We start from the raw sequence: 23,705 nt of genomic DNA, 5'->3' as shown, positions 1-23,705 counted from the left end.
GTGGGTTAATGCCAGTCACGTCATAGAAATAGGCCCCGATCCCAGAAGTAGTTATGCCCTTGTGACAGTGGGACTGTAGGTGGTTAAGATCCAAAAACCTCTTTAAGTATTGGGGTCACGTTCAAGATAAAGTTGTGTGATTGTCTCCATCTTCTCTTTCTGAAAGGTCTCTGATGTCAATGATTTGTAAGAAATCTCATCCAAATAGCAACTTGACAAAAAAAGAAAAGGCTTCCTGTCACCAACAATCAGGTATAGTGTATTTTAAATGGATCATTTTGTCATAGCAGTTGCACAATATTGTGTCTTCTAGGCACCTTAAATAAAATAAACAAAATTTAAGAACATCCCTATTCACTGAAAATCAATATAAACAAGCGGGAGAGGGGGTTTGCTATGAATAATTGTGGTGGGCCCAAAAATGTAAAACAGAACATTTCTAAATCCCAAGGGGAAAGATTTTGCTGTGAGGTACAGCCTACCTAATATACTCAAGTTGAATTTCTGTGTTTGATTAGTATGCGTAACCTTGTTTCTGCCTGCTTGATTCCTTCCAACTGATTCCTCGTGATGAACGATCAGGAAATCACAGCATCATACTCTGAACATCCTTCTTTCTGTGCAGTTGTGTTATGGCAAACAACAGAATTGCAATGAAAAGCACTCCTATTGTGGATCCACAACACAGCAACATGCAATCCCAGGAGCCAAATATTTGCCCTATAAAACAACCTGTGCTACTCTTCAGCATGCTAACAGTTTCCCACCAAGCTTTCATATATATCCCAACTTCCATTCTGATTGGACAGCTGCAGGGTTTTAAATAGGGCAGGAAAAAAACACGATGGATGTAAAAAGTGTGCTGAAGAGTAAATTAAGAAATTTAATGGGGAGAAGGGGAGATGGAAGATAGTGTGTTCTGAGTTCTGGAGAGGATGAAGGAAAGAGTAAAGGGAGCGACAGAGTGGTGAGTGGTGAAAGGAGGGAAGGATATGTTAGATTTCTGTATCTTTGTAGTTTGTATCTTGTATTTTGCTTGATAGTACTCTTTAAGTCTTGGATCAGGGCTTCCATTCTGTTTTGGGAAATATTGGAAATTGCCAGAAGCAAAAGATTTTTCTGTCTACCTCTATTCCTGATGGGATGGAATTCTTTTCTTTCACTAATTAAATTCAAGCACTTGTTTCCTAAGAAATTATATAATTATTTTCCCAGGATTCCAAATGAGCATTTATATTTTTATATCCTCTTAAGTTATCACTTCTTTGGGTAGGCAGCCAAGGTTGAAAGCGTCTCTTGCTTCTCCAAAGAGGGTAGTGGCTCTGTTCTCCAGATTTAACATGCCCATTCATAGAATAACAGAGATATCGATGAGCTCTTTAATAAAGAAAACCACGAATCTTTTATGTCTTTCTTCTTTTTCCTCCTTCAACAATTAGGACTGAGGTCTTAAGGTAAGACAAGATAAGAAGCTGTTTGTGGATGTTTTTCTTCTCTGATCAGGCAGTTGGAAGGCCCAAGGTGCTTGCTGGTGCCTTACTTATTCTTACTGGTCAGGAGCATCTTCCCACTGGGTTTCGCAGTACCATCAAGACAGAGCAAATTCAACTGCCTATTGTCCCCTTCAGGGCAAGTGGATTCTTTCCTCCATTTGGACAAGAGCACTACCTGTGGAAGCTTGATTTAGATACAGAAGGGGTAAAATGACTTTCCTACTACTATTCCCTTCAATTATCTTGACACAAGGCAGGATAAAACACACCCTGATCTTTTCCAGTTGGCTGGTCTTCTGGTTAATAAGTAGGTTATAAGTATATGGCTGAAAGTGAGAAAGTCTCATTCTGTACTCGCATTTTCACCTGAATTGCCACATAAAGGAAAAAGATAGCATAGATGAAGATTTTATTGTTTCTGGTTGTAGCAAAAAAGGGGCATAAATGTTCAGAGACAGTCTTCATCATATAGAGCAGTGATGGCGAACCTTTTAGAGACTGAGTGCCCAAACTGCAACCCAAAACCCACTTATGCATCGTCGAGTGCCAGGTGGGTGTGGCCCATTGGGTGGGCGTGGCCAATTGGGTGGGCATGGCTGCAGTGGTAACGGCAGACTGGGTGGGACTAAAAAGTTCAATCAATCAATTCCAACTTTGCGAGATCTTTTTTTTTCCCGCGAGAAGTTAAAATTGACTGATTGAACCTTTTTTTTTTTTTTTGCACATGGCGGCGGAGGCCTAAAGCGAAAAGGTTTTATAAAACCCAGCTGAAGGCCTAGGACTGGGGCGACGGCGTGCGTGCCCACAGAGTGCCACCTCTGGCACCCGTGCCATAGGTTCACCACCACTGATATAGAGAATACAGAATTAGATACACATATAGCTAAACCTTTCCACCACTATTACTAAGATACAAAATGCTTCCTTGAAGTCTGGCCAAAAGGAAGAAACTCCAAGTAGGAAAGGAAAACCTAGACTGATAATAATCCTGAGGAAAATTGAATCCATGTCACTGATTCAGAGGATTTTAAAGATTGATATTCAACTGAACCGAGAACCTTCATATTTTCTTTAAAAAAAAGTTCATATATTTTAGCAATAACTTGATCATTTGTACAGTTCTTGTTTCAAATTCAATCTTACTTTGTTTAAAACCAAGTTATTTTATCTACTTTAAATCTTTTGAATAATTATACATATAAAAACCACTGACAAGAACATTCTTCTGTTGCCAGTTCTTTTATTTTTATTCTATATTCTCCTTGAGAAAATTCTAATACAGCAGAGTAGGTCAACTATTTATGTTTAGTAATCATTTCTCTTCTATAAAATACTTCCTGTGCTGAGAGCCACAAAAGTATTTTCAGATTCCATGTTCTTAATATGACACATCTAACAAATTATTTTTAAAATCTACATTAACCTTAACTTCATCATACAATAGATATCCATGCCACCCAAATCTTAAATCATGCCCTTCTAACTCTAAAAATCTCCTGTTTCTTAGCAACATGCATTCATTCATCCAGACCAAAAGCAGATTGTAAAATATAATTTCAGATCAGGTAAGCCCAGTCCTCCTCTTTTTTCTTGTAACATTTTACATTTAACTCATGTTTTTCTCTCCCAGCAACACAAACTTAGATATGTCTTTCTGCCGCTATTTAAGTGGTACATCAGATGTCAAAACTGGTATCATCTTGAACTACCATTCAAGACAAGACATTAATCACAGTAATTCTCACCAACAATGGCAACTGTGTTTTTCCCCTCTTCACGTCTTTTTAATTTTGTTCCAGATCTTAATGTAATTATTTTGAAACAACATGAAATTCATATTTGTCATACTAATATCCAAGTATTTTATCTTCTTCTCAATCTCGAAACCCATTTCATTCTTCAGTTCTATTTGATCTTGTGACTTCATATTTTTTGCCAACATCATTGCCTTTGTTGCAAGTGCACCAAATTATTTGAATTTTTACCATTAAAGTTTCAATTCAAATTTAAGGGGTCCTTCTAGTTACTGTATGTTCAAAGAGCTGAGCTTGTAATTATGAATGACACAAGCTTATCTGCAAGTAGACACATTTACTATTTTTATTTTATTTTGGGAACAGGAGAAGTAACAGATCTGAAGAGACAAGCTGTGGAAGAAATGATGGACAGAATTAAAAAAGGAGTTCACCTTAGACCAGTTAATCAAACCAATCGTTTTAGGGGAAAGGTTGGTAGATAATAATTTACATAAAAATGAAGGAGAGGGATCTATAGAAATTGACTATCACCTTCTTATAATTCCTATAACTGAACTTTTCTTTTTATGAATATCCTATCTGCTGTGATCTGCTATGTTAATATGACAAGGTTTTATGTCATTACTTCTTAGACTGAGATAGGGTCATCAATATTAACATACCACCAACCAATTCATGTGGTTCCCTTTTCTGATATGAGAATCCTTAGATTTGAATAAGATTTTAATACTCAGAATACAATGTCTTAATCCTGGTAGCTGGATCAGCTCCTAGCACATATAGAGTAAACTATATGTAGCAAAAATAGATGTATGCTTAAAATGACTTCACTTGTTTAACTAGAAACCTTATAGATATTACTGTTTTAAAAAATGTGAATTCTGACAGTCACCTGTCTGACTGTCAGAATTCAACTGACTCATAGGCTGACTGTGAAGAAAAGAAGTTGATTTTGTTCAATTTCAGGGGAGAATGGAAACCATCAGTATTGTGATTCATTCTGTATTATTACAGTTAAATATAATCATACTTGAACAAGGTATTAGAACATTCTTTTTTTAATCAAAAATATTCCAAACTATAAAAAAAAATCCTACCCAACTTTCTGCCTGCTTTTCTTTTTCCTGCCTAACTTTATTCTATTAACGATTTATTTAAGATATAACTGCTACATTCCAAAACCTTATACCTCAAAATAGACACTTTCTTGTGGAATCCTATTTTTATTTTTCTTTCTGTAGATGTAGTTTCTTTCTTTCTTTCTTTCTTTCTTTCTTTCTTTCTTTCTTTCTTTCTTTCTTTCTTTCTTTCTTTCTTATTTTATTTAGCATTTGCAAAATTAGATTATCTTGATGAATGTTTTGTTTTTAATTACAGCCAGAAATGGCCAAACCAGGCGAAAGTGCGGTGAAAGAGCTAAAAGGAATACTGGTAAATTGGACTGGGATCTAGCAGGGATGGGGTGGAAATGGAATGGAAAGAGGCAGGGACACCAACTGTGATTTTTTTTTTCCTGGTAAAACTTTGGTGATATTTGGCATATGCTAAAAAAAAAAAAAGATGCAGATAGATATCATAAGATGTGTGGGTGTCTCTTTTAATTTCACCCGAAAGAATGTAGGTACCCCCTTTCCATCTAAAGTCTTCAGCCTGTAGACTGAATAAGATCTTAGTACTAGCTATAATAAGATCTAATCTGCTACTTGTACATCCTTTCTGCACTAGAACTAAAAAGAGCACTTTATAAAACCAACTTCTAATACGCTCACAAGCCTAGTCATTAGCACAGTGAGATGGGAAGAATAGGATAAGGGGACATTAGCAAAATACTTATATGTATATTGTTACTGTGCTAATTATGCATTTTATGTTGGCCTCTGTATAATTGAGGTAAACAAAGTGTTATTAATTTGTTCCATTTCAAGTGTGATGTAAAACAGCTTATTCTGTTTGGTTTGCTACTAGATCTGTAGCATGAGCACAATAGCAAGAACTGATTTGCTAATAATATGACTGCTCTGTTAAATTCAAAGAACTAACAAAATGCAAGATTTAACTTAATTGGAGGAAACATTGGGAATTAAATGCTGTTTTGCTTAAGTCTTTAAAGATGTGCCAATTTTAAACATTATATCCTGTGTTTTCATTTTTTCCCCATAGTCATTTTCAAGAGAATGTAGGCATAATCCAGACTGCATACTGTATGTGTAAGATGTTTTGTGCTGCCCCCATAACTTGGTCTATAATTTTAGAAGATACCTTAGTAATAGATGGTGTGAGGTTTATTTACAATTGTCATTAAGTTATCTTGATTCTTATACTGGTCATTTTTAACTGACATATTTTATTACAGGAAACTTTGAACACATCTGCAAGTTCCAGAAGTTTAAAATCCCTTGACACATACGGTAATGAAACAGAATTAGAAAGAATTCTGAGGCTCAGAAAAGTGACAACTGATCAAGATAGTAGCAGTAAGTAATGTTTTCAGAACTGCAACTGGATTATGTTACACTTTCAATAGTACATCACTGATTATGTTTTTTTATGAAACTATAATATGCAAATCCTCATTACTTGGCAGAGCTCTGATCATATTTCCAGCTAATTCATGTTCTCATAATAGTTGCATTCTTAACATCATAGTATTGCTTAGTAAACTATTAGATTAAGCAAGCTTCTACTCCTTTGGACATTGAGATAAAAGCTGCTGTGACTTTTTCAGTATGAACTTTTTCAGTTCATAAGATGAGCAGATACATTAACAGTTGGATATCATATTAACAATAACAAAGGGATGTCAGGGTGGCCTGAACATTAACATATGATATAATATATTTAGAACATTTCTAAAACAACATAGTTCTAAATCATTTGGGACTGGTAATTTAAAGGGCTGCTTGCAGTTATACAAATATGTCTCCCATTGAGATATTCTTCAAAAGCCTTTTTTTTTGTAAATTTGGCATAATCAGATTGACTATTGTTGGATAGAATATCTTTTCAATGATCAGTAAAATTCCTTCTCGTGTATCCTTATTATTCCTGCATTATTTAATTAGTAAATCTTTATGCTGAAACATTTTGAAGCAGTTTTTAATTATAAAGTAAAATAAATAATAGAACAATACTTAATATAGTGTGAAACCATTACATTTAAATTCATTAAAATATGGAGGAAAACATGGAAAAATATGTCTGCATTTGTATTGGGGAAACCTGGAGACAGGTTAAGCTTTCAGCAGCTGCCTAAATGTAATGTAGAAAGCACTTCTTAAATTTCAGGAAGAAGAAAAGAGCATTGCTCCAGAAGAGGGCTGCTAATACAAGCCATCAAATAGCATTCAGAAGTTCTCAGCATGTTTAGCAGGATCGTCCCCAATACCTCAGCAATCAACCAAGACTATAATCTAATGGGATAGGCAATCTGTTGATGTCCTGGTCTCACTATGTATCATAATCAAAATATTGCACCAGGTTTAGTAGCCAGTTTTTAACCAGTACAGTTTCTTCAATAAAGATGTCATCTTCAGGGCTAGGTGTCCCATTCAGCAACTTAACGACCACATTCCACACCATCTTCAACTTTATTTTATGCAAATTGCTATGCAGAACTGTTGCATTCTGTAGGTTTTTGCTGTTTCTATTAAACCATCTTAGGAAGGTGTTGTCCTGAACAATGGCAAATAAAAAAATAAGTAGTCAGGAAATAGGTTTTCTGTTTTTTTCCAATAATAGGTGTAAGTGCAAACATGTCCTCTCCTCCATTTCCCTGATCCATTACCATGCATATCCAAATAATGCAAGCATGAAGGGAGAAAGTGAAAACTGCATGTTGTTCGATGAACATTGGTGTAGACGAGAGCAAACAAAACTTTTTTCAACTACTACATTTTTAAAAAATAGTGCCTCTTTTTTATAGAAATAACAGATAATCTTCATTGGAATATGTAGTTCAGATTGACAAGAGGTTGTAGAAAATATGTTCTGTGTGGTCCATTGATTTGAGTTTTATTAACCACTCTTCTAAAGCAGTATCTCTTGATAAGAGTAGGAATGGTCAAAGGTGGTCAAAGGATACTGGCTGCAGGTAAACCTCAAAGTACCTGCTCTAATTAGTCTTTAGCTATGGTCATGACTCTAACTTTGGAGAAAAAGCTCTATTTGATTACAAGCATGTTCCTTTCTTCACAATATTTATATAGTGTATCTAGACACTTGGCAAAAATAGTGAATTATACAGTTGAATCTTATTCCTATCTTATTCCTGAGGTTAAACTCCCAGATGTCAACTGGGAATATATTAGCAAGAGATCTGAACATTAGAAATGAAATAAATGATCCATAGTTTTATGCCCAATATAAGCATTATTTAAAGGTATTTAGAGATTTGAGCTAAGCCAACAATATGTAATACAAATGCTGGACTTTTCTTCATTTCAGATCCAACTGGAACTTTGGCTACATCTGAATCTAAATCTATGCCAGTTTTGGGTTCCATTGGAACAGAATCAGAATTGACTAAAAAATATTTAGCAGCAAACTTCAGTTGCAAATCTTCAATGCTGGATGAACAGAGTCATAAAATGGTAAAAAGCACAAGTTCTGCAATTGTCACTCAGTAAGTAATACCTTTGGTTGATGTCTCCAAATGCTACACACTTCAGAGTTTATGAACTATTTTATTTGTAATAATTTTTAGATATTTTTGAAACCTTATCTTATTCAAGGCAATGAAATTTCATAATGGTTCACATGTACATAATAGTAATGAAGTAAACCTAACATCCGTGCACATAGAAATTTTAAAAGTAATAGTTGGGTTTGCTATTGCATTTTACACCAGTTGACATTTCTGATGGTCTTCAAGAGCAGCCCCATGTACAATGAATTACAGTAATTTCAGTAATCTAAATGAGAACTTGAGTGAACATCCTCACAACATTCTTTTCCAGGTAAGACTGCAAGTGGTGTACCAACCAAAGTTGAACAAATGTTCTCCTGGCTACTGTTTTTATTTACTCTTCCAGCAGCAGGTATGAGTGCAGGAGGAACCTCAAGTTAATAAAGGACTTGCTCTCTTTGAGGAGCATTGCCCCATCAAGAGTTAAAGTAGTACTGTTCAAGAATCAGTAGGCATCTAATTAACAGCCATTTTATGTTGTTCAGTCTATTTCTCTGTATCCAGATCCTAATAGAGCATTCCTGGGATTTCTTGTCAATTTCTTAACCTGCTCTACTTCAAAGGCCTGATACCATTTGAAAATCTTCTGAATCCATCAGGTTGTGGGATAGGCCTTCTTGATTGCTCCTCACTATGGAGACTGGTGGCTCCCATTAATCTATTTGTACAAGGTCTACAATAAGGAATTCCCCAGAACCAGATAATATTTTATCTGCCCCAGTATGAAGCCCAGATCCAGTATTGTGGCCAGATATCGGGCTGGTAATAACTGGGCACATGGCCATGATCATCATGGCAACCATGAATTCCTACACTGTCTCCAGCCCCAGAAATGGGATATTGAAATCACTCCAAATCATTATGAAATCTTCTATTTGTGCCAGCTTTTTGAGGTGCATTCCTCATTTTTGACATTAAGAAAGATATAGAACTTTGAAAGAACAACTGCAATTTCAGTTACCAGGATACTGATCCCCAGCCATGATAGTTGCTTAACCTAAATAATACAAGGACTCTAATTGAAATTGGACATTTAGTAGCAATATTATCTCATTGGTTGCAGCAAAGTATACATTTGCCAAGAAGACGAATATTTTCTCAGCTTAAGGTGCAGCTGTCGAAACAACTCTTAATCAGTGGGATTCGGGGTGTTGAACTAGTTGAAGTTGTTGGGATACAACACTTTGAAGCCTCCATCTGTTTAGTTGAATAAATCCTTAGTACAGTTGGACAAGGTATTACCTGACTGTACATTTTCTTTCAAAGTGCTGCTCTATCATCAAAGAGTTAATCCCTCTTCAGAAATACATACTTCAGATGGATCCGGTCGAGGGTCAGTTTATTTTATAACAATTCACAGCTTTTAAGAAACTCTTCTCAGGTTTTCATTTGGTCCTTTTTCCAGGATGTCAGGCAGTTTATCACTGAAAGAAAAAAGAAATAGGTGAGACAAATGTTATAATAATGGTTAATTAAACCTCTGATTTCCTGCTTTATCAGTAGAAAAAGGAACACCTATTCTCCAAGGCCTGCATCTCATAGTTCAAAGGGGTAAACCTCAACAAATGAAGTGGAAATTCAATTCACTTCTATTTATGTGCACTGCTTTTATTATTTGTAGAAAAGAAAAGGGAGTTATTTCCTCTGCCACTTCCCTTTATGGTTTTATTTTATTTGCTTCTAAATTTGGGTGTTAAAAGAAAATCTCCCTTTCTGATTATCAGTACTGTCTGATAAAAAAAAAATTCCTTTACTTTTTTTTTTTTTAGCTTTCTGATTAAATTTCTTTAATTTGACAGGACTGCATTTTTAACCACTTTTGAACCATATAAAAGGCAATTCAGTTCTGATCCGGCTTGATTTTTGTTTCCTATGAACTACAGCATTGGTCATCTATAGATTTCCGCCTCTTTGAATGGATAATGTTAAATCAGTATATTCTGCTACCCTTGCTACCTTTTTGTCTATCTTTTATTCTAAGAAACAAAGTGGAAATTACATTTGCAAGGGAGGAAATGAAATAATTGTAGACCCAAGGTCTCCCAGAATGAGTGGTGAATTGACTGTCAAAAGGATCGTGTGTTGACTATCATAGTTGTTAGATACAGTAAAAGCAGACATGATGTTTTGTTTAGTATACAGCCGTCTATTCAGCAGCAGCCAAAAAAAAAAAAAGAACCTTTGGGGTTAATCTGCTTTCCAGAATTTTTTTTTAAATATCATAATCCATATCCTTTGAGATTAAAACAGTATAATGTACGGATTGCCTAATCATATCAAGTACTTGTATAAACACCTAAGTATATACCTGATCCTGTAGCGGTTTCTGGAATATTACAAAAGCTCTTACACTGAACATTTGTTCAGTACAGATTAAAATGAAATTAGTATGGCAAAAAAACCAATTAGGTAATGTCTATCCAAACTGATATCCGCTGTTTTTTTTTTTTTTGTGAACTACTGGCCTCTCCTACTCCTATTAAAGCTAACCACTTAAATCAAAACAAAAAAAAGGTTGGCCTTTAGGATCATAATCTAAAAATGCATGATACAAGAGATGGAAGAGAAGAGAGAGACAGACAGAGCGACAGAGGGAGGGAGAGATTGGTTTTTCAAGGGTAGAAAGGATGCTTTGAATATAGAGAAGTTGCACTGCTATTTGGGAGCATTTCTTTGCATAAGAATTTGTAACTCTTGTTTCTTTGGACAATAAATAACACCTGGATGTTCTGCTCTTAAGCTATCTACGGTAGTTCCAAAGTCCTCTTAATAGGCTCTATTAGTTCGTTATGGTGTGTGTGTGTGTGTGTGTGTGTGTGTGTAAAACAAGTTTCTTGCAGACTTTCTTTCTTAACTAAAAGAGGGCAGTTTAGTCTCTCTTTAGCATGATGCTTTTTATAAGAAGCAAAGCAAGCAGTTTGTGAAAAATCCATAATCTCCTTTGGATAGAGGAAACAATAATGTGCTGCATCAGTTCCCAACTTCTAGGGCAATTGGCTATGCTGTTCAGGAATGACTAGTGATGACTATAGAAGAAACCATAGAAAGTTCTACTTGAATAGGACAACATTTATTTTGTATATAAAAAATCCAAGTTCTTACATTTCCAATGAAAGTATCTCAGGTAACAGGCTAAGAAATGTATTCTTTTTAACTCATGCAGTGTAATTGTTGATAAGGATAATACAACTCCTGCATTTCCTTTACTTGCAACAGATTGTGGATTTATGCCTATTTGATTTAAAGCAAACACTAGCATAAGTAGCTCTGCAACATTGTACAAATTGCACATTATGATGTCTGTGTTAACCTTTTAAGTAAACAATTTAAATATTTATTTGATTTAAAAATCAAATAAATTTGATTTTAATGCATGACGTATTAGCATTAATAATTTAATAATTTAAATGTACTGTAATTGCATTTAAAATTAAGGATCCCTTGGTTATTGTCTTTAAATCAGGGAATTCCATTTTAAAATATTAGCTTTGTCCGTTTTCAGATCACATCAGGACCTGTGACTGTTTGCATCTGAAAATCAGTAGTATTCCCTGAAGCAAGGTGGCTAATTCAATGTCCAAGCTGCTTAGGGCAGAGATGTTTCACAAAATGGACATGAGGAAAAAAGAGATATGATCACTTTAACATATTTTGTGGTTGGTTAAATAGAGAAGGTTGCTTTTGTGAACTTTTCATTGTACAAATGGACAGGGGTGTTCCATTAAACTATAATGCCTCCTTTTGGCATAGCCGACATGCAATAAATATGTGGCACTTCAAAATGTTATAATGTATGAGAGCAATAAGCAAACTATTTTCAAAATAGGATAGAATTTCCTTTTTTAAAAAACTTGAGTCAGGTTTTGCAGTAGATTGTTCAACAAAGCTTTGCCCTGCACTGAGATCTTTATGATATATGATTCTTTTTTTCTTTTTATAGTTGTTTTACATTAAAGATGAGGTGTTGGCAGATGGAAAGAAGTACTCCACCTCATGAGCTTGAGTCATTCAACATTACAATGGCTGCTCTTTAAACCAATCAACCAACCAAACAAACAAAAAGAACAAAACTACAGATAGTCCTTGACTTAGGACTGACTGAGATCACAGCAGTGTTGAAAGAAAGGACTTATGACTGGTTCTCAAAGTAACCTCTGTTGCAGTGCCCCTAAGATCATGTGATCAAAATTCAGGCGCTTGGCGGCCCATCTGCATTTCTGACCTTGGGCATATCAACTCCCCCCCCCCACACAATTGTGTCCTTGATCTCCCATTTTAAATTCTGTGGCCCTGATGCTCTAGCTGACTTTTGCTGTTTTCTTTCTCCTGCTGCTGACCAAGCATGCCCAGCGGGTCTTTCGCAAGGCAACTGCTGGCCACACAAAGCTTGCGGCCATGGCCCACAGGAGACCTGGGAAAAATGGCTTTATGTGGCCAGCAGCTGTCTCGCAAAGAGCCAGACCGGGCACATCTCATTGGCAGTGGGAGCAAGAAGACAGCAAGGGTCAACCAGGTAATGGAGTGCAGGGCAGCAGGGCCTAGGAATGCAAGTTATGAGGGTGGCCAGGAAGGCTGTGGTTTCCCAGAAAGTGGTGGTTTTCCACTGCATTATAGGGTCCTGCTTGAATAGTTGCAGTTCTTGCAGTCCTAGAACTCCAGCATATAAAGCAACCCCCAATCCACAGAGTATTTTTTCTCCAGCCTCCTTAAGCTTGTGCCACACTGCACCCGCTCCCCAACATGCATACATACTGTCCCAGGCCTCCTGGGACCTGCCTCATTCCCCATCGCACTCTCACACTCCTTACGTGAGATTCCTCCCACTTCCTGCTTAACCGCCCGCGAGTTTGGAATTTTGATGGTAACTGAAACTGCCAGGATTACTCTGTCTAAGCAAGGGAAATCACATGATGTTGCTGACCACATTGGATAGCAGTGGAAATTCCAGTCCCAATTGTCATCATAAATTGCAGTCTATCTGTATGCATAGAAACATAGAATATATAGGGCTGTTCTAATTCAGTTGGATTAAAATATGCAATGTATGGCAAAAGCTAATGCAAGGACTAGTCAGATTTAATGGCAGTCTTTTGCCCTTATGCACACTTAAATCCAATAAAAGTGATAGGATTACTATGTTGGAGCATGGGATTAAATGGCAACATGCTGTTATTCCTGAGAGGCTGATGATAAGTAGCCCTCTTTATTATTCCTATGGTAATAAGTTATTTGCTGCCAATAGAAAGGACAAGAGGTAAGATTTGTTCTAAAAAAGATAGAGGTGAGTGAGTCCATGAAGCTGTGGAATCTTTGATGTTTTAAAAGGAAGACTGAATGACACCTTGCATATTTAGTTCCTTTGGGGGGGGGAGGTGTCTATATGTATCAGTGCAAGGTAGAAACATATAAAAGGTAAGTAACCCAGAGTGCTGAAATTCCACCAGATTCTGCCCTACCCTGAGCAGGGTCACATAAAATATTGAAAAAGCTTTGCAGTGTTAAATTAAAATAAGCACTGTGCATTCTCACTTTGTGGAAATCTCTAAACAGACCAAGGAGGAATTGTTCATGTTTACCTCAGGTGTCTATCAGATCTGGTAATTAAGTTGTCTTCCTTCTTAATAGAACTATGAGACAGGAACGGTCTGTTGCTTTGTAAGCAACAGGCATGAAGAGGTCTTTTGCCATATCATCCATTCTTCCTGCCAAGGTCAACATAATGCTCTGTATTGTTTTAATGGCTATGAAGGGCCGTGTGATCATTTTTATTTCTCTGAAACATATTCTAAAGTGCTTCCCTTTTGAAGGGAACAGGGAACCTATGTAAAACTTCACTCATGTACCAAATGTGTAAAATATTTATATTTAGTTGTCTCCTTCTTAAAAAAGGAATCATAGTTGCATTGATTCATGAAAAGGGTCATGCTATTGAACTTAGTTTCAGTTATTATTCCTAACTGCAGAGGAGGAGGTTTGGGACAGAAAGACTAAAAAAAAAAAAATGAAAAAGGAGCCAACAAAGGCTAAATTAAAATATTTAATAAAGGAATCTGATGTCTGAAATCCATCCTCAGCCATGAAAGCACTCTGGCTATTTTGGACTGTGCCTTATCTCTTCCCAGCCTATCGCACAGTATGGATATTGGGGAATAATTCGAAACAATAAATGATATCAATAGTTATTATATTTGAAATAAATTGGGGCAGTTTATGGCATTTTTAAAAAATGGAAGAAGGGTATATTTCTCTTCCTTTTTTAAGTAAACAATTCCATATAGTAGAAGACTCAGTTAACAGAACAAACTACATACAGGGTAAGACTTAATCTGATGATTTTATACAATTAAAGGATTTTCTTTCCTTCCCTCAGCTGTAACCTTAGCACTACTGAATTATCTACTGACACTGCAGGAAACAGCCCAGTCTAAGAGACACAACTACAAAGGTTTTCCATCTGTAGTCTCCACATGGACCATTAGACTTAACAACATATTATAAAGATACAACAAGATGAACTGGAAGTTTAGAATCTTCCTTTTTTTAAAAAAAAAAATTGCCCTTTGAACTGCAAAATAAGTGAATTCATTTGGCTACAGCAGAAAAATGCTTTAAAATTGGGCAAGTCAAAGTCTTACTATTATGTTTTCTTGTTCAAGTGATCTTGGAATAAGAATTCACATGACTATTTCGTCAAGCTAAAGTATCGAACAAGCATTTTGATTATGTCCCTTCTAGCACTAGAGATGGATTGTTATCCAGTTCTTAGCACAACAGGAATCATTGACATGGCTTCTCAGTGATTTATATAAAATGATGTGTCAGTGATATGCAGTTACTTAGTTACTTGGAACAAACATGGAATCACTGGGATGGGAAGAATGAGACTTTTATTTGTGGCTGTCTGGTCATTATTTAAATAACCCAGAGCATATAATACAGTAGTAATATGCTGTTGGATTTGGAGCATTGGAGATGACTGAAATGAGATTTCATCTAATGTCATCTTCATGAGGGAATCTGTGTACTTTAGTACCCCTATATCCTGCTGGAATCCTGGAATCCCTGTTTTGGCATTCCCAGAGTCAAGACAAAAGCAGGAGAACCACAAATTCTATTATTGCTAAAAAGGAATATATAGTTAACTGTTAAAGAGGTAAAATTGGACTTTTTAAAGGCAGCAGACTTTTGGTTATCACAAGAGTGAATACATAGTAGGTAGAGCTGCCTGTCTGATCATTCACAGCAATAGAGGGCAGCAGATTGAAAGAGAATTCATCATTTCCCTTCCTCTTGGTTTTTCAATAAAAATAGCTTATAGAAGTAGCTTTTTTAACATAAAACAATCATTTAATTTGGACCAAGAGTTAATCTGGAGTGGCACAGTGCAGTTTAACACCACTGAGACTATTATGGAAAGAATTAAGAACTGACTGAAACTCGCCCTTATCCAGTCTTGTTCAAATCCTATTCATTGTAACAAGGCTTCATAGGGTAGTTGTGCTTTGTTGCTCTGTTATAGAATTTGGAAATCTATTTTGCACAACAATAACTCTGCCAAATTTCAGTTCAAGATACTGTGTAATAAATCAGCAGTAAAGTCCCTGGACAGATTTTATGATTTTTAACAATATTATTACCTCAATAAATAACAGCAGTTGTGTAAAATATATGTATTTGTGAGGAAGGAGAACGGAAGAAACCCTAAGTTGCAATTTCTGATTTTGTGCTGGAACAAACAACTTATTAATCACTGGAGTTTGCCATTAAACTGTGTTCTATTGACAGACTTTCATCTCCCGTTTTCCTGTCCTTGAAGGTGATAAATATGATTGCTCTGTTATCCATTTTTATTTTAAATGACAGAGGCTTCACAGACTTTGGCTGTGTGTCAGCTGTTGGATGACTGCCATCCACTAATGCAGGCCTCCCATGGAGAGCCCAGTGAAGAATTAGACTCTGATTCACTCGATTGTGTTAAATAGTCCAGCTGTTGAGATTTGAAAGATAGTTACCTCCAAAGTGAAATAAAAAGGACCTTGGCATTTATGGCTTTGTCCATTTTGATAGTGTTGTGGCAATCAGCATTTTGGAGGTAGCATTTTCTAAAATAACTGCCTTGTCGTCATGTCATTTCCAAACTTTCATTCACTATAACGTTAAACATATTTCCCTTTCCATTTTCAGGAGAAACAAAAAAACAAGGCTAAATGCTCTATACAATTTGGGTCTGAACAATTGCAGATTGGAAATGCTAACTGGACCTGTCAGAGGCCAGTTCCTGAACTAATTAGTCTCACACTCATGTGTTAGATGGCAGGATATATAGTTTGAATCATGAATATTACAAAAGAGAAATAACATTTTTGCTGTTCATGAAATTCTCATTTTTATTGAAGACATTTGCCTCTGTAATACAAAATTCATCATGGAAATCAGCAGGACTTCACTTAGCATGACACACTGCAAGATTTTATTGTTCTAAATGAATAAAAACACATGACTTTATTCTACCTGGCTTGTAGAAAAAATGCCAAAAATCCTTGCATTTTCAGTATTTGTGATTTACTACTGCATTATGTAATGTAATAATCTCTGTTTAGATCTTCAAAATAAAATTGCAAATTAGCTTATATTTTAAATGATTCTTACAATATTTATAATTTTGTCATTGGCAAATAATGCTTATAATCCAGAACATATTTAGCGGTTAAGCATGCTGTTTAAGAAAGAATCACCTTCCAAGGCATAATAGACAATAAGTACTTTGCCATCAGAGGTGAGATGTGCCTCCATCCTTCTGCCCTTCTAGAAGGGTCTTAAAACCTGGCTCTGCTGGTTGGCTTGGAGTCCCAATGGGAGTGTGCTATGCTGGAAATGTTTTTTCTGAAAAAAAAAAATGATTAGCCGAATATTTCCAATTTTAGTCCAGCCATTTTTAAGTTCATATTATAACCAGTACTGCTGCCAACCCATGGACTACTTACTATATTTGGATTCTAATGACTTGCCTTTTACTAAGAGGAAATTCATAGGCAGACTTGTACTATCTTTGTTAGTTGCTAGGAAAAATGATCTAGGATGTTTGGTTATATTCACTGATTTCATTTACAAGAAGTAGCAATAGCTATTGAATGGTTGAACTTTGCGGTAGTTTTTCCTCCTCACAGTAAACTATCATTTCTTATACTGTGTTAATAAATGTTTTGAGATGGTGTTAACATTCTGTTCAGTTTGTCAACTTACCGTAGATGGAAATTGTGTGAGAAGACAATTACTGTGGGTGTGCAGTATGAAAGACAGATTCATAAACTGTGATAGTATATCAAACACGTGTTAAGACCGTAACTAGCTGGTTGATTGTTGTTTATATTTAAAAAATCATGTAATATTCCCTTTGTTTTTTTTTAAATTTGCCTTTTAGGTCATCCAGGAATGCAGGGCTTAAAAACAAGGTTGTTGATGCAGAAAAGCAAGCTGAATTCATGGTACTATTCAACCCAGAGAAAATCAAAGAACAAATGCCTAAAGTTATGGATGAAGGCAACATGACTGAAAACAAGGGTCAACAGCTTCGTAAAGATGCCAGTACTGAAAAAACAAAAGAGAGCGACAGCTCTCTCTGTTAATTGATGTGCTGAAAGGCATTGACTATTTCTGGAACTTTGTTTTCAATGATTGTCAGTTGTTTTGTCTGTGAATATGGAAAAGGGCTATATTTTTTACTCATTTTTTTATATTGAATCCAAAGTATTTACACCTCTTCACGATTTTTTCTTCTAAATTAGTATATTGTATTCACTTACTAGATTATGCAAAATGTTAAGCTTTATTTGAATTATATTATTTTATATAAGTATTTTATAGTTTGACCAAAAAGCCCGCTAAGCCTAATTTAAATAAATAAAACAATCCTTAATTAGGAAATACATGACATGTTCTTACAACTGACATCCACAAATCAGTTTTTAGTGAATAGAAGACACAATTTATAAGAGTCACTCTTTTAAATCTTGTTATAATTTGTGGACTGCCACTACAAAGTAAAAAAAATAATTGTGTAATCTGGAATAGTAATGGTAATATATTCTACTAAATCTGAAGAAAATTTTGAGTAAATATTTTAACTGCATAAACATTAAATATCTGTGACAGCAATCTGTATCTTATTATTATGGTTAGTCACACAGCATTCTCAGATTTAGAGTAGATTTTTGGCATTTTTATTCCCCTATTGAATTCTTCCCAAGGACCTAGGATAGGAAATGTTGTTGTTTAATAATATTAAGTGTTTATTATTGTATACACAACAATGTGAAATCGCTATCAGGCCTTTATTATTATAAATATAACATAGTATATTAAATTATTATTTTTTGTTGCACAGTCCATGAGATGTTTAGATTGGATTTGAAAATTTTATCTACCTATCGAGTTCTTCTCAAGGACCTGGGATAGGGAGATGTTGTTGTTTGATGGTGTTAAATATGTTGTTGTAGAATGTAAGCTATTCCAAGTAAAGTTGCCTTTTGACTGATGGTGATTTTGTCAACGTCGGTGGTGTTTAAATGATGTTCAAATGAGATTGCACCCAATTGGTACTACCTTTGCTTTTGTTTGCTGCAGATGTTCTATTTCCAGGTATTTATATTTTGTTATCTTCTCCAGTTCTTACTCTTCTACTCTACTGTATCTAAGTACTGCCACATCCACTATCCAGTTTATTTTGTCTTTATTATCAACAATTGTTAAATTTGGTGTGTGATTATTATTACCTTTTTCCTCTGCAAGCAATAGGATATGAGTAATCAGTTCTAAAACAATCCTATTTTTTTGGCCAGTTTGGGGCAGAGAGCTTAGATTTTTTTTATTAGATCTTATGCTTCCATCTTTATTACTTTGTAAGTAACTTAAAGCAAACCCCATTTGGTGCACTGGGCTGAGAGAGAAGGACTGATCCAAGATGACCCAACCAGTTTTTCATGCCTAAGTATGGACTAGAACTTGCAGATTTTTTTTTTTTTTAATTTCTAGCCTGGTACCTTAAGCACTAGATCAAACTGGCTCTTATAGTTTTGTATCTAAACTCTTCCTATATCCCCACATGAAGTCTTTTCTGGGATTATTGGATTTTTAAGTCATGTGAAAAATAAGAGGGAAGAACTATTCCAGAAGCCACAGAATTATTGCAAGCATTTTAATAAATGCATGTAGGCATTTAGGAAGAACAGTACTTTGAAGAAGAAACATTGTTTGTTGATCTTTATATAAAAATATGTTGTAACAGGGAGCCCCATAAAAGAGACATTTTGTATGAAAGACAGAAGAAAATGCCGTGTCTAAAAAGTGCCTACTTTCTACCTGAATACATTGTAAATTCTTACATTATGGCACCTTTTAAATAATTAACATATCTTGTTAATTGGTTTACAGAAATAGGTACGGACTTCAATAAATCCTAATTCTAAATAATCTGGTGTAGGATTATATATTATAGGCAGAATGAAATTGAAGCATATCTCTAAAATAGATTATGTGAGCACAAAACAAAATATGAATCTTCTATAGGAAACAACAGGATGTGATACAGAAAGATGGCAGCAGAGGAACAGCAACCAAATGTGAGGGTTGAAGAACAGCATGAGATCCTGAATCATAATTTTATGACTATGAACTAGGCTTTATATTAGCCCGCTGGGAAAGAATAAATGGGATTAGATGAGGCATTTAATCAAACTGGGAAACCTTTAGAGCTTTTTATATGTAAGATAGTCATCTTCTATAATAAACTTCTCTTCAGAATTTAGACTTAGTTTTTGAGTTATTCAATCCTTAACTTTCACCAGACAAGGCCTCTTCTAAGAAAAGCAGTGGGAATCATAGAACTATGCAATTTATAAGGCATTTCAGAGTACTGAAATATTTATCTTACTAGAAAAAGAGTGACTCTGATTGCTCAGCTAGGAAGGCAAGCATGAGGAAGGGAATATATATAGTTTCTTGCACATTTGTTTTCCTGCCTTTTATACAGTCTAGATAGGAATGGCCAACCTTGGCAATTTTAAGACCTTAAAAATTTTAAGACCGCTCTCATGCTGGTTGAAGAACTCTGGGATTTAAAGTCCACAAGTCTTAAAGCTGCCTTGGTTGGATACCCCTGCTCTAAAGCTTATATCTAGTTGTAGAAAAAACAAGCTATAAATGCATATTTAATAACGGACTCTATTCATTAGTACTTTTTGATTGGTATTGAACTGAGGCTAAAATCCATGGGATTTTTATATAAATACTATATGCACAGTTTTTGTGGTCTTCAGCAATCAGAAAATAAACTTGACATTTTTGTCAATTTTGAGAAGATTACATGGCATTTATTCCTTATGTGTTTGTGGTTACTTTTTTTTACCTAAACAGACTGCCAGTTATGTCTTGTTGATTTTGTCAACTACTTCCCAGCAGTATGAGAGATGCTATTTGAAATGGCTGGCTTAGACAGTGATGTTTGATTTGAATCCTTGTATATGGCCAAATTCGGAGTACTCTTGCCTGGGATTGAATTCATATGGTCACATCCTGTGTAGTTATCTATATGTGTTGTATGTCTGTATATGCGTATGTGTGTATGTATATGTGCCTTGCTCTGTTTCTACAATATAATATTAAAATATATCAGTAATATACCTCCACATGAATTTCTACCTACGGTACTATTTCAGGGCATGGTATGGAGGGTATGGAATATGCATTGGCCAAATGATGTTTACCTTGCCATTAGTAAGATCCCTGAGAGTAGTCAGAGGGTTCTTCTAGCTCAGCAGATGCATTGAATATGTCACCCTATGGAATGCAGTGAATTCAGGAAATAGACAACATAGCTGATTTACTATATTTGGTCATCATTTATTTTTCTAATACAAACATTGATAAATATGCAACAGGCTACTTTGAATGCAATTAACAATTTATTCACGTTTCTAAAACTATACATTTCCAATATAATGGACAATCGTGATGAAACCTCAGCAGTTTGCAATTTAATATGGGCTTGAGTGCACTATTAAGAACTTTCTGATAGGAAACAGTGATTGGTAGTGAGGTCTAAGGTTGAATCTAATTTATTAATTTGACTTGATATGTACGTGTTTAATGCTTGACTTAAAAAAGAAACCATAAAGTTTTCTATAGACTTCCATTTGGAGTTAAATTCCATGAAAATCAGATGGGTTTCTTCCTGAATGCATTCTTCAGAATGTATCATATGATTAATGATTATAACTATGTTTTTTTATCTATGATTTATGTTTGTACATTGAGAGCTTACGCACTGGAGACAAATTCCTAGTGTGTCTAATCACACTTGACCAATAAAGAATTCTACTCTATGATTTGAATGGTGAATAATTTGTAAATGTGGAAAAATGTTTTTTTTAGTGATTTTACATTTATATTAGTTTAATTATATTGAATTTAATATGATAATTTGTATATTTTTGGAATTATTGAAAATACAAACATTTTAAAAAGGCATATTTCTTCTCAAATGATTAGTATGAAATATATTATTCTTTTGATGCTGCTTATTAAAAATGTCCTGGTTAAATATTGTGATTTGTTGGTTCTGGAGTATTGTGTTGCAGTTGTTTTAATTCTTCACATAAAAATTTACAAGAGATTCAGAAAAACTGGTGAGTCACCATAAATTACATTATACTGCACTAGGAATCTATACTAATTCTGCAAACCTCTAGCTGGTAGTCATAGTACTAGCCAGATACATTATTCCTGATCTTAATTGTTCATATAATTTTAATATTCTAATAAAAATAGTTTCAATTTATATTTCAGATGCTTACTTTTAAAAGATGTTTTGGGTCTTTTAAAATGGTCAGTTATTAGGATGATACATATTTGGAATAAAGAATTTTATGATAAACCCCACATCAAGACTGATTACTGTTCAAACAAATACTTGTATTAGTGGAATTTAATGAATCATTGATTTTATAATCAGTTCTATAATATGTATTGTTAGTTTCTCCCACCAAAATAAATTTTACCAGACACTCCTGTCTGTGCAGAACTGTGCACAGGAACAAATAGAACTGAAAGAAAGAAATATTCAGTCATTGACAAAATAAAATCAAAAATAACTTTTAATGACAATAAGAGAAATAAATTTACATTTTTATCACAGTTGCTATATTGGGAAAGATGCAATGCATTCACAAAAGAATTTCAGGGTCAGCTTGAATTAACCAATGTCAAATCTGAAACATTAATTTTTAGACTACAGCTTGTGTACTGCCTGAAGGAGAATCAGTATAATCAATTTTTTCTTCTTCTTCCTCCTCCTCTTCTTCCTCTTCCTCTTCTTCCTCTTCAGTAAAGTCAATGAATTCATACTCATCTCTTTCACCTACAAAGGAATACACAGCCAAATAACAAATGTAGTGAAAAGAGCATTGATCGTTTTAAATTCATATTCACATTTTAAGGGAGAAAGTCTGTCTGTGTAACTTTATATATCAATCATTTTTCCTTTATCTCTGATCAGGTATATGCCGCATTACAGAGGTTTTTGTTGTTGTTCTTGCCCATCACTATGCTAGACTGCAATAGTAAATGGAAGATTTACGGACTATATCTGCATCTATTCCTGTTCCATTCATCAAGGAATGTAAATTCCAGCTCATTTTTTACAAGAGGAAAATATGAATATGGAGTACAGTACAAATGTGCGTGGGGATCCAGTCTAATATTAACACATGGGAAACACAAACATGTTCTAATTTTGGAAACAGTTTAATGAAATGTCTGCTTATCTGCTCATCTCTGCAAGTTACAAGAGTTCTGCCCTATCCTTTATAGATATTGCCATGTATAAAAAGTAAGCAAAGGAAACAATTACTCCCAGAGGTTTGTACAGTGCAAACAAGCATTGATCATTCCATTTTATGGAAAAGTGGCAAAACTATTTGAAGAAAAAAAATCCAAAAATCCAGAGGGTTCTGGGAGCTTTTTCTCTGAGATTGTAAAGATGATGTTTCAACAGCAAATGCATTGAGACTGCTGCTCCCAGAACCCTTACTTAGCTTGTTATTGGTCACACTGAAATGTGTCGTCCAAATGCATCTAAACAACACTAGATTGGAAAATGCTGCCCTACAAACCACAGCCAGTTAGTAATTTCTTTTTTATGGACAAATTGCCAGGTCTGGTTTGAGCCAGTTTTCTATATTCTGGTTTTATTTTTGTCATTAACCCATTGTTGTGAGTCAATTAAAAACAGGCTTCAAAGAAGCAGCATGTGTTTTAAGACAATTCAAACTAATAGTTTTAATTGAATTTTGCAGGGGCTGAACCTCTTGTATGCAGCTTATGTCACATCCCCATTTTTACTATCTCCCTAGTGTCACCTCTCATAATACATGCAATTTATATATAATATTGTCTGTGAATCTTTATATGGAAGACAATGAATCGCATTTTAAAGCTTCCTCCACAACATGTGAATATTCATCTATGTAAGAATGTTCAGAAAACACTCTCCCTTGGTGATGATTTCAACCAATTAAATATGTAGAAGAAAGAAACGTTGTGGCCCATTCTCTCCAAGAAATTTTACTTGAACATTCAGATAAATAGATAACTCGTCATCAGGACAATGCACCTCATGGCAAATGTCATCCTGTTTTCTGCAAGTGCTTATTTACAGTCTTTTGATTCCCCTTTCCTCCTATAGAGTGATTTCAGTCACTTTCTCCAATCTTTGGG

At 34.9% G+C, this 23,705-nt stretch overlaps 2 protein-coding genes across 5 annotated transcripts in view; one reads left to right on the top strand and one right to left on the bottom strand.

The window, feature by feature from the left end:
* Positions 1-18,270, top strand: part of SHTN1 (shootin 1) — an 86,689-nt gene extending 68,419 nt beyond the window's left edge. The window contains exons 12-17 of the mRNA XM_039334095.1: positions 167-252; positions 3,614-3,720; positions 4,628-4,681; positions 5,604-5,724; positions 7,694-7,871; positions 17,356-18,270. Of these exons, the coding sequence (XP_039190029.1) occupies positions 167-252; positions 3,614-3,720; positions 4,628-4,681; positions 5,604-5,724; positions 7,694-7,871; positions 17,356-17,560 (751 nt within the window). The 3' untranslated portion in view covers positions 17,561-18,270. The remainder of the gene's footprint in view (positions 1-166; positions 253-3,613; positions 3,721-4,627; positions 4,682-5,603; positions 5,725-7,693; positions 7,872-17,355) is intronic.
* Positions 18,271-18,942: 672 nt separating this feature from the next.
* The window catches only part of ENO4 (enolase 4), a 30,471-nt gene continuing 25,708 nt past the window's right edge, over positions 18,943-23,705 (bottom strand). For all 4 annotated transcript variants that reach the window (XM_039349243.1, XM_039365935.1, XM_039357611.1 and 1 more), the window contains one exon: positions 18,943-22,347. In XM_039349243.1, coding sequence (XP_039205177.1) covers positions 22,214-22,347 — 134 coding nt within the window. In that variant the 3' untranslated portion in view covers positions 18,943-22,213. The remainder of the gene's footprint in view (positions 22,348-23,705) is intronic.

The sequence above is a fragment of the Crotalus tigris genome, unplaced genomic scaffold, assembly GCF_016545835.1.
Source record: "Crotalus tigris isolate CLP2741 ecotype Arizona unplaced genomic scaffold, ASM1654583v1 scf7180000017536.10889498, whole genome shotgun sequence".
NCBI lineage: Eukaryota > Metazoa > Chordata > Lepidosauria > Squamata > Viperidae > Crotalus > Crotalus tigris.
This window is presented reverse-complemented; position numbering and strand designations above follow the sequence as displayed.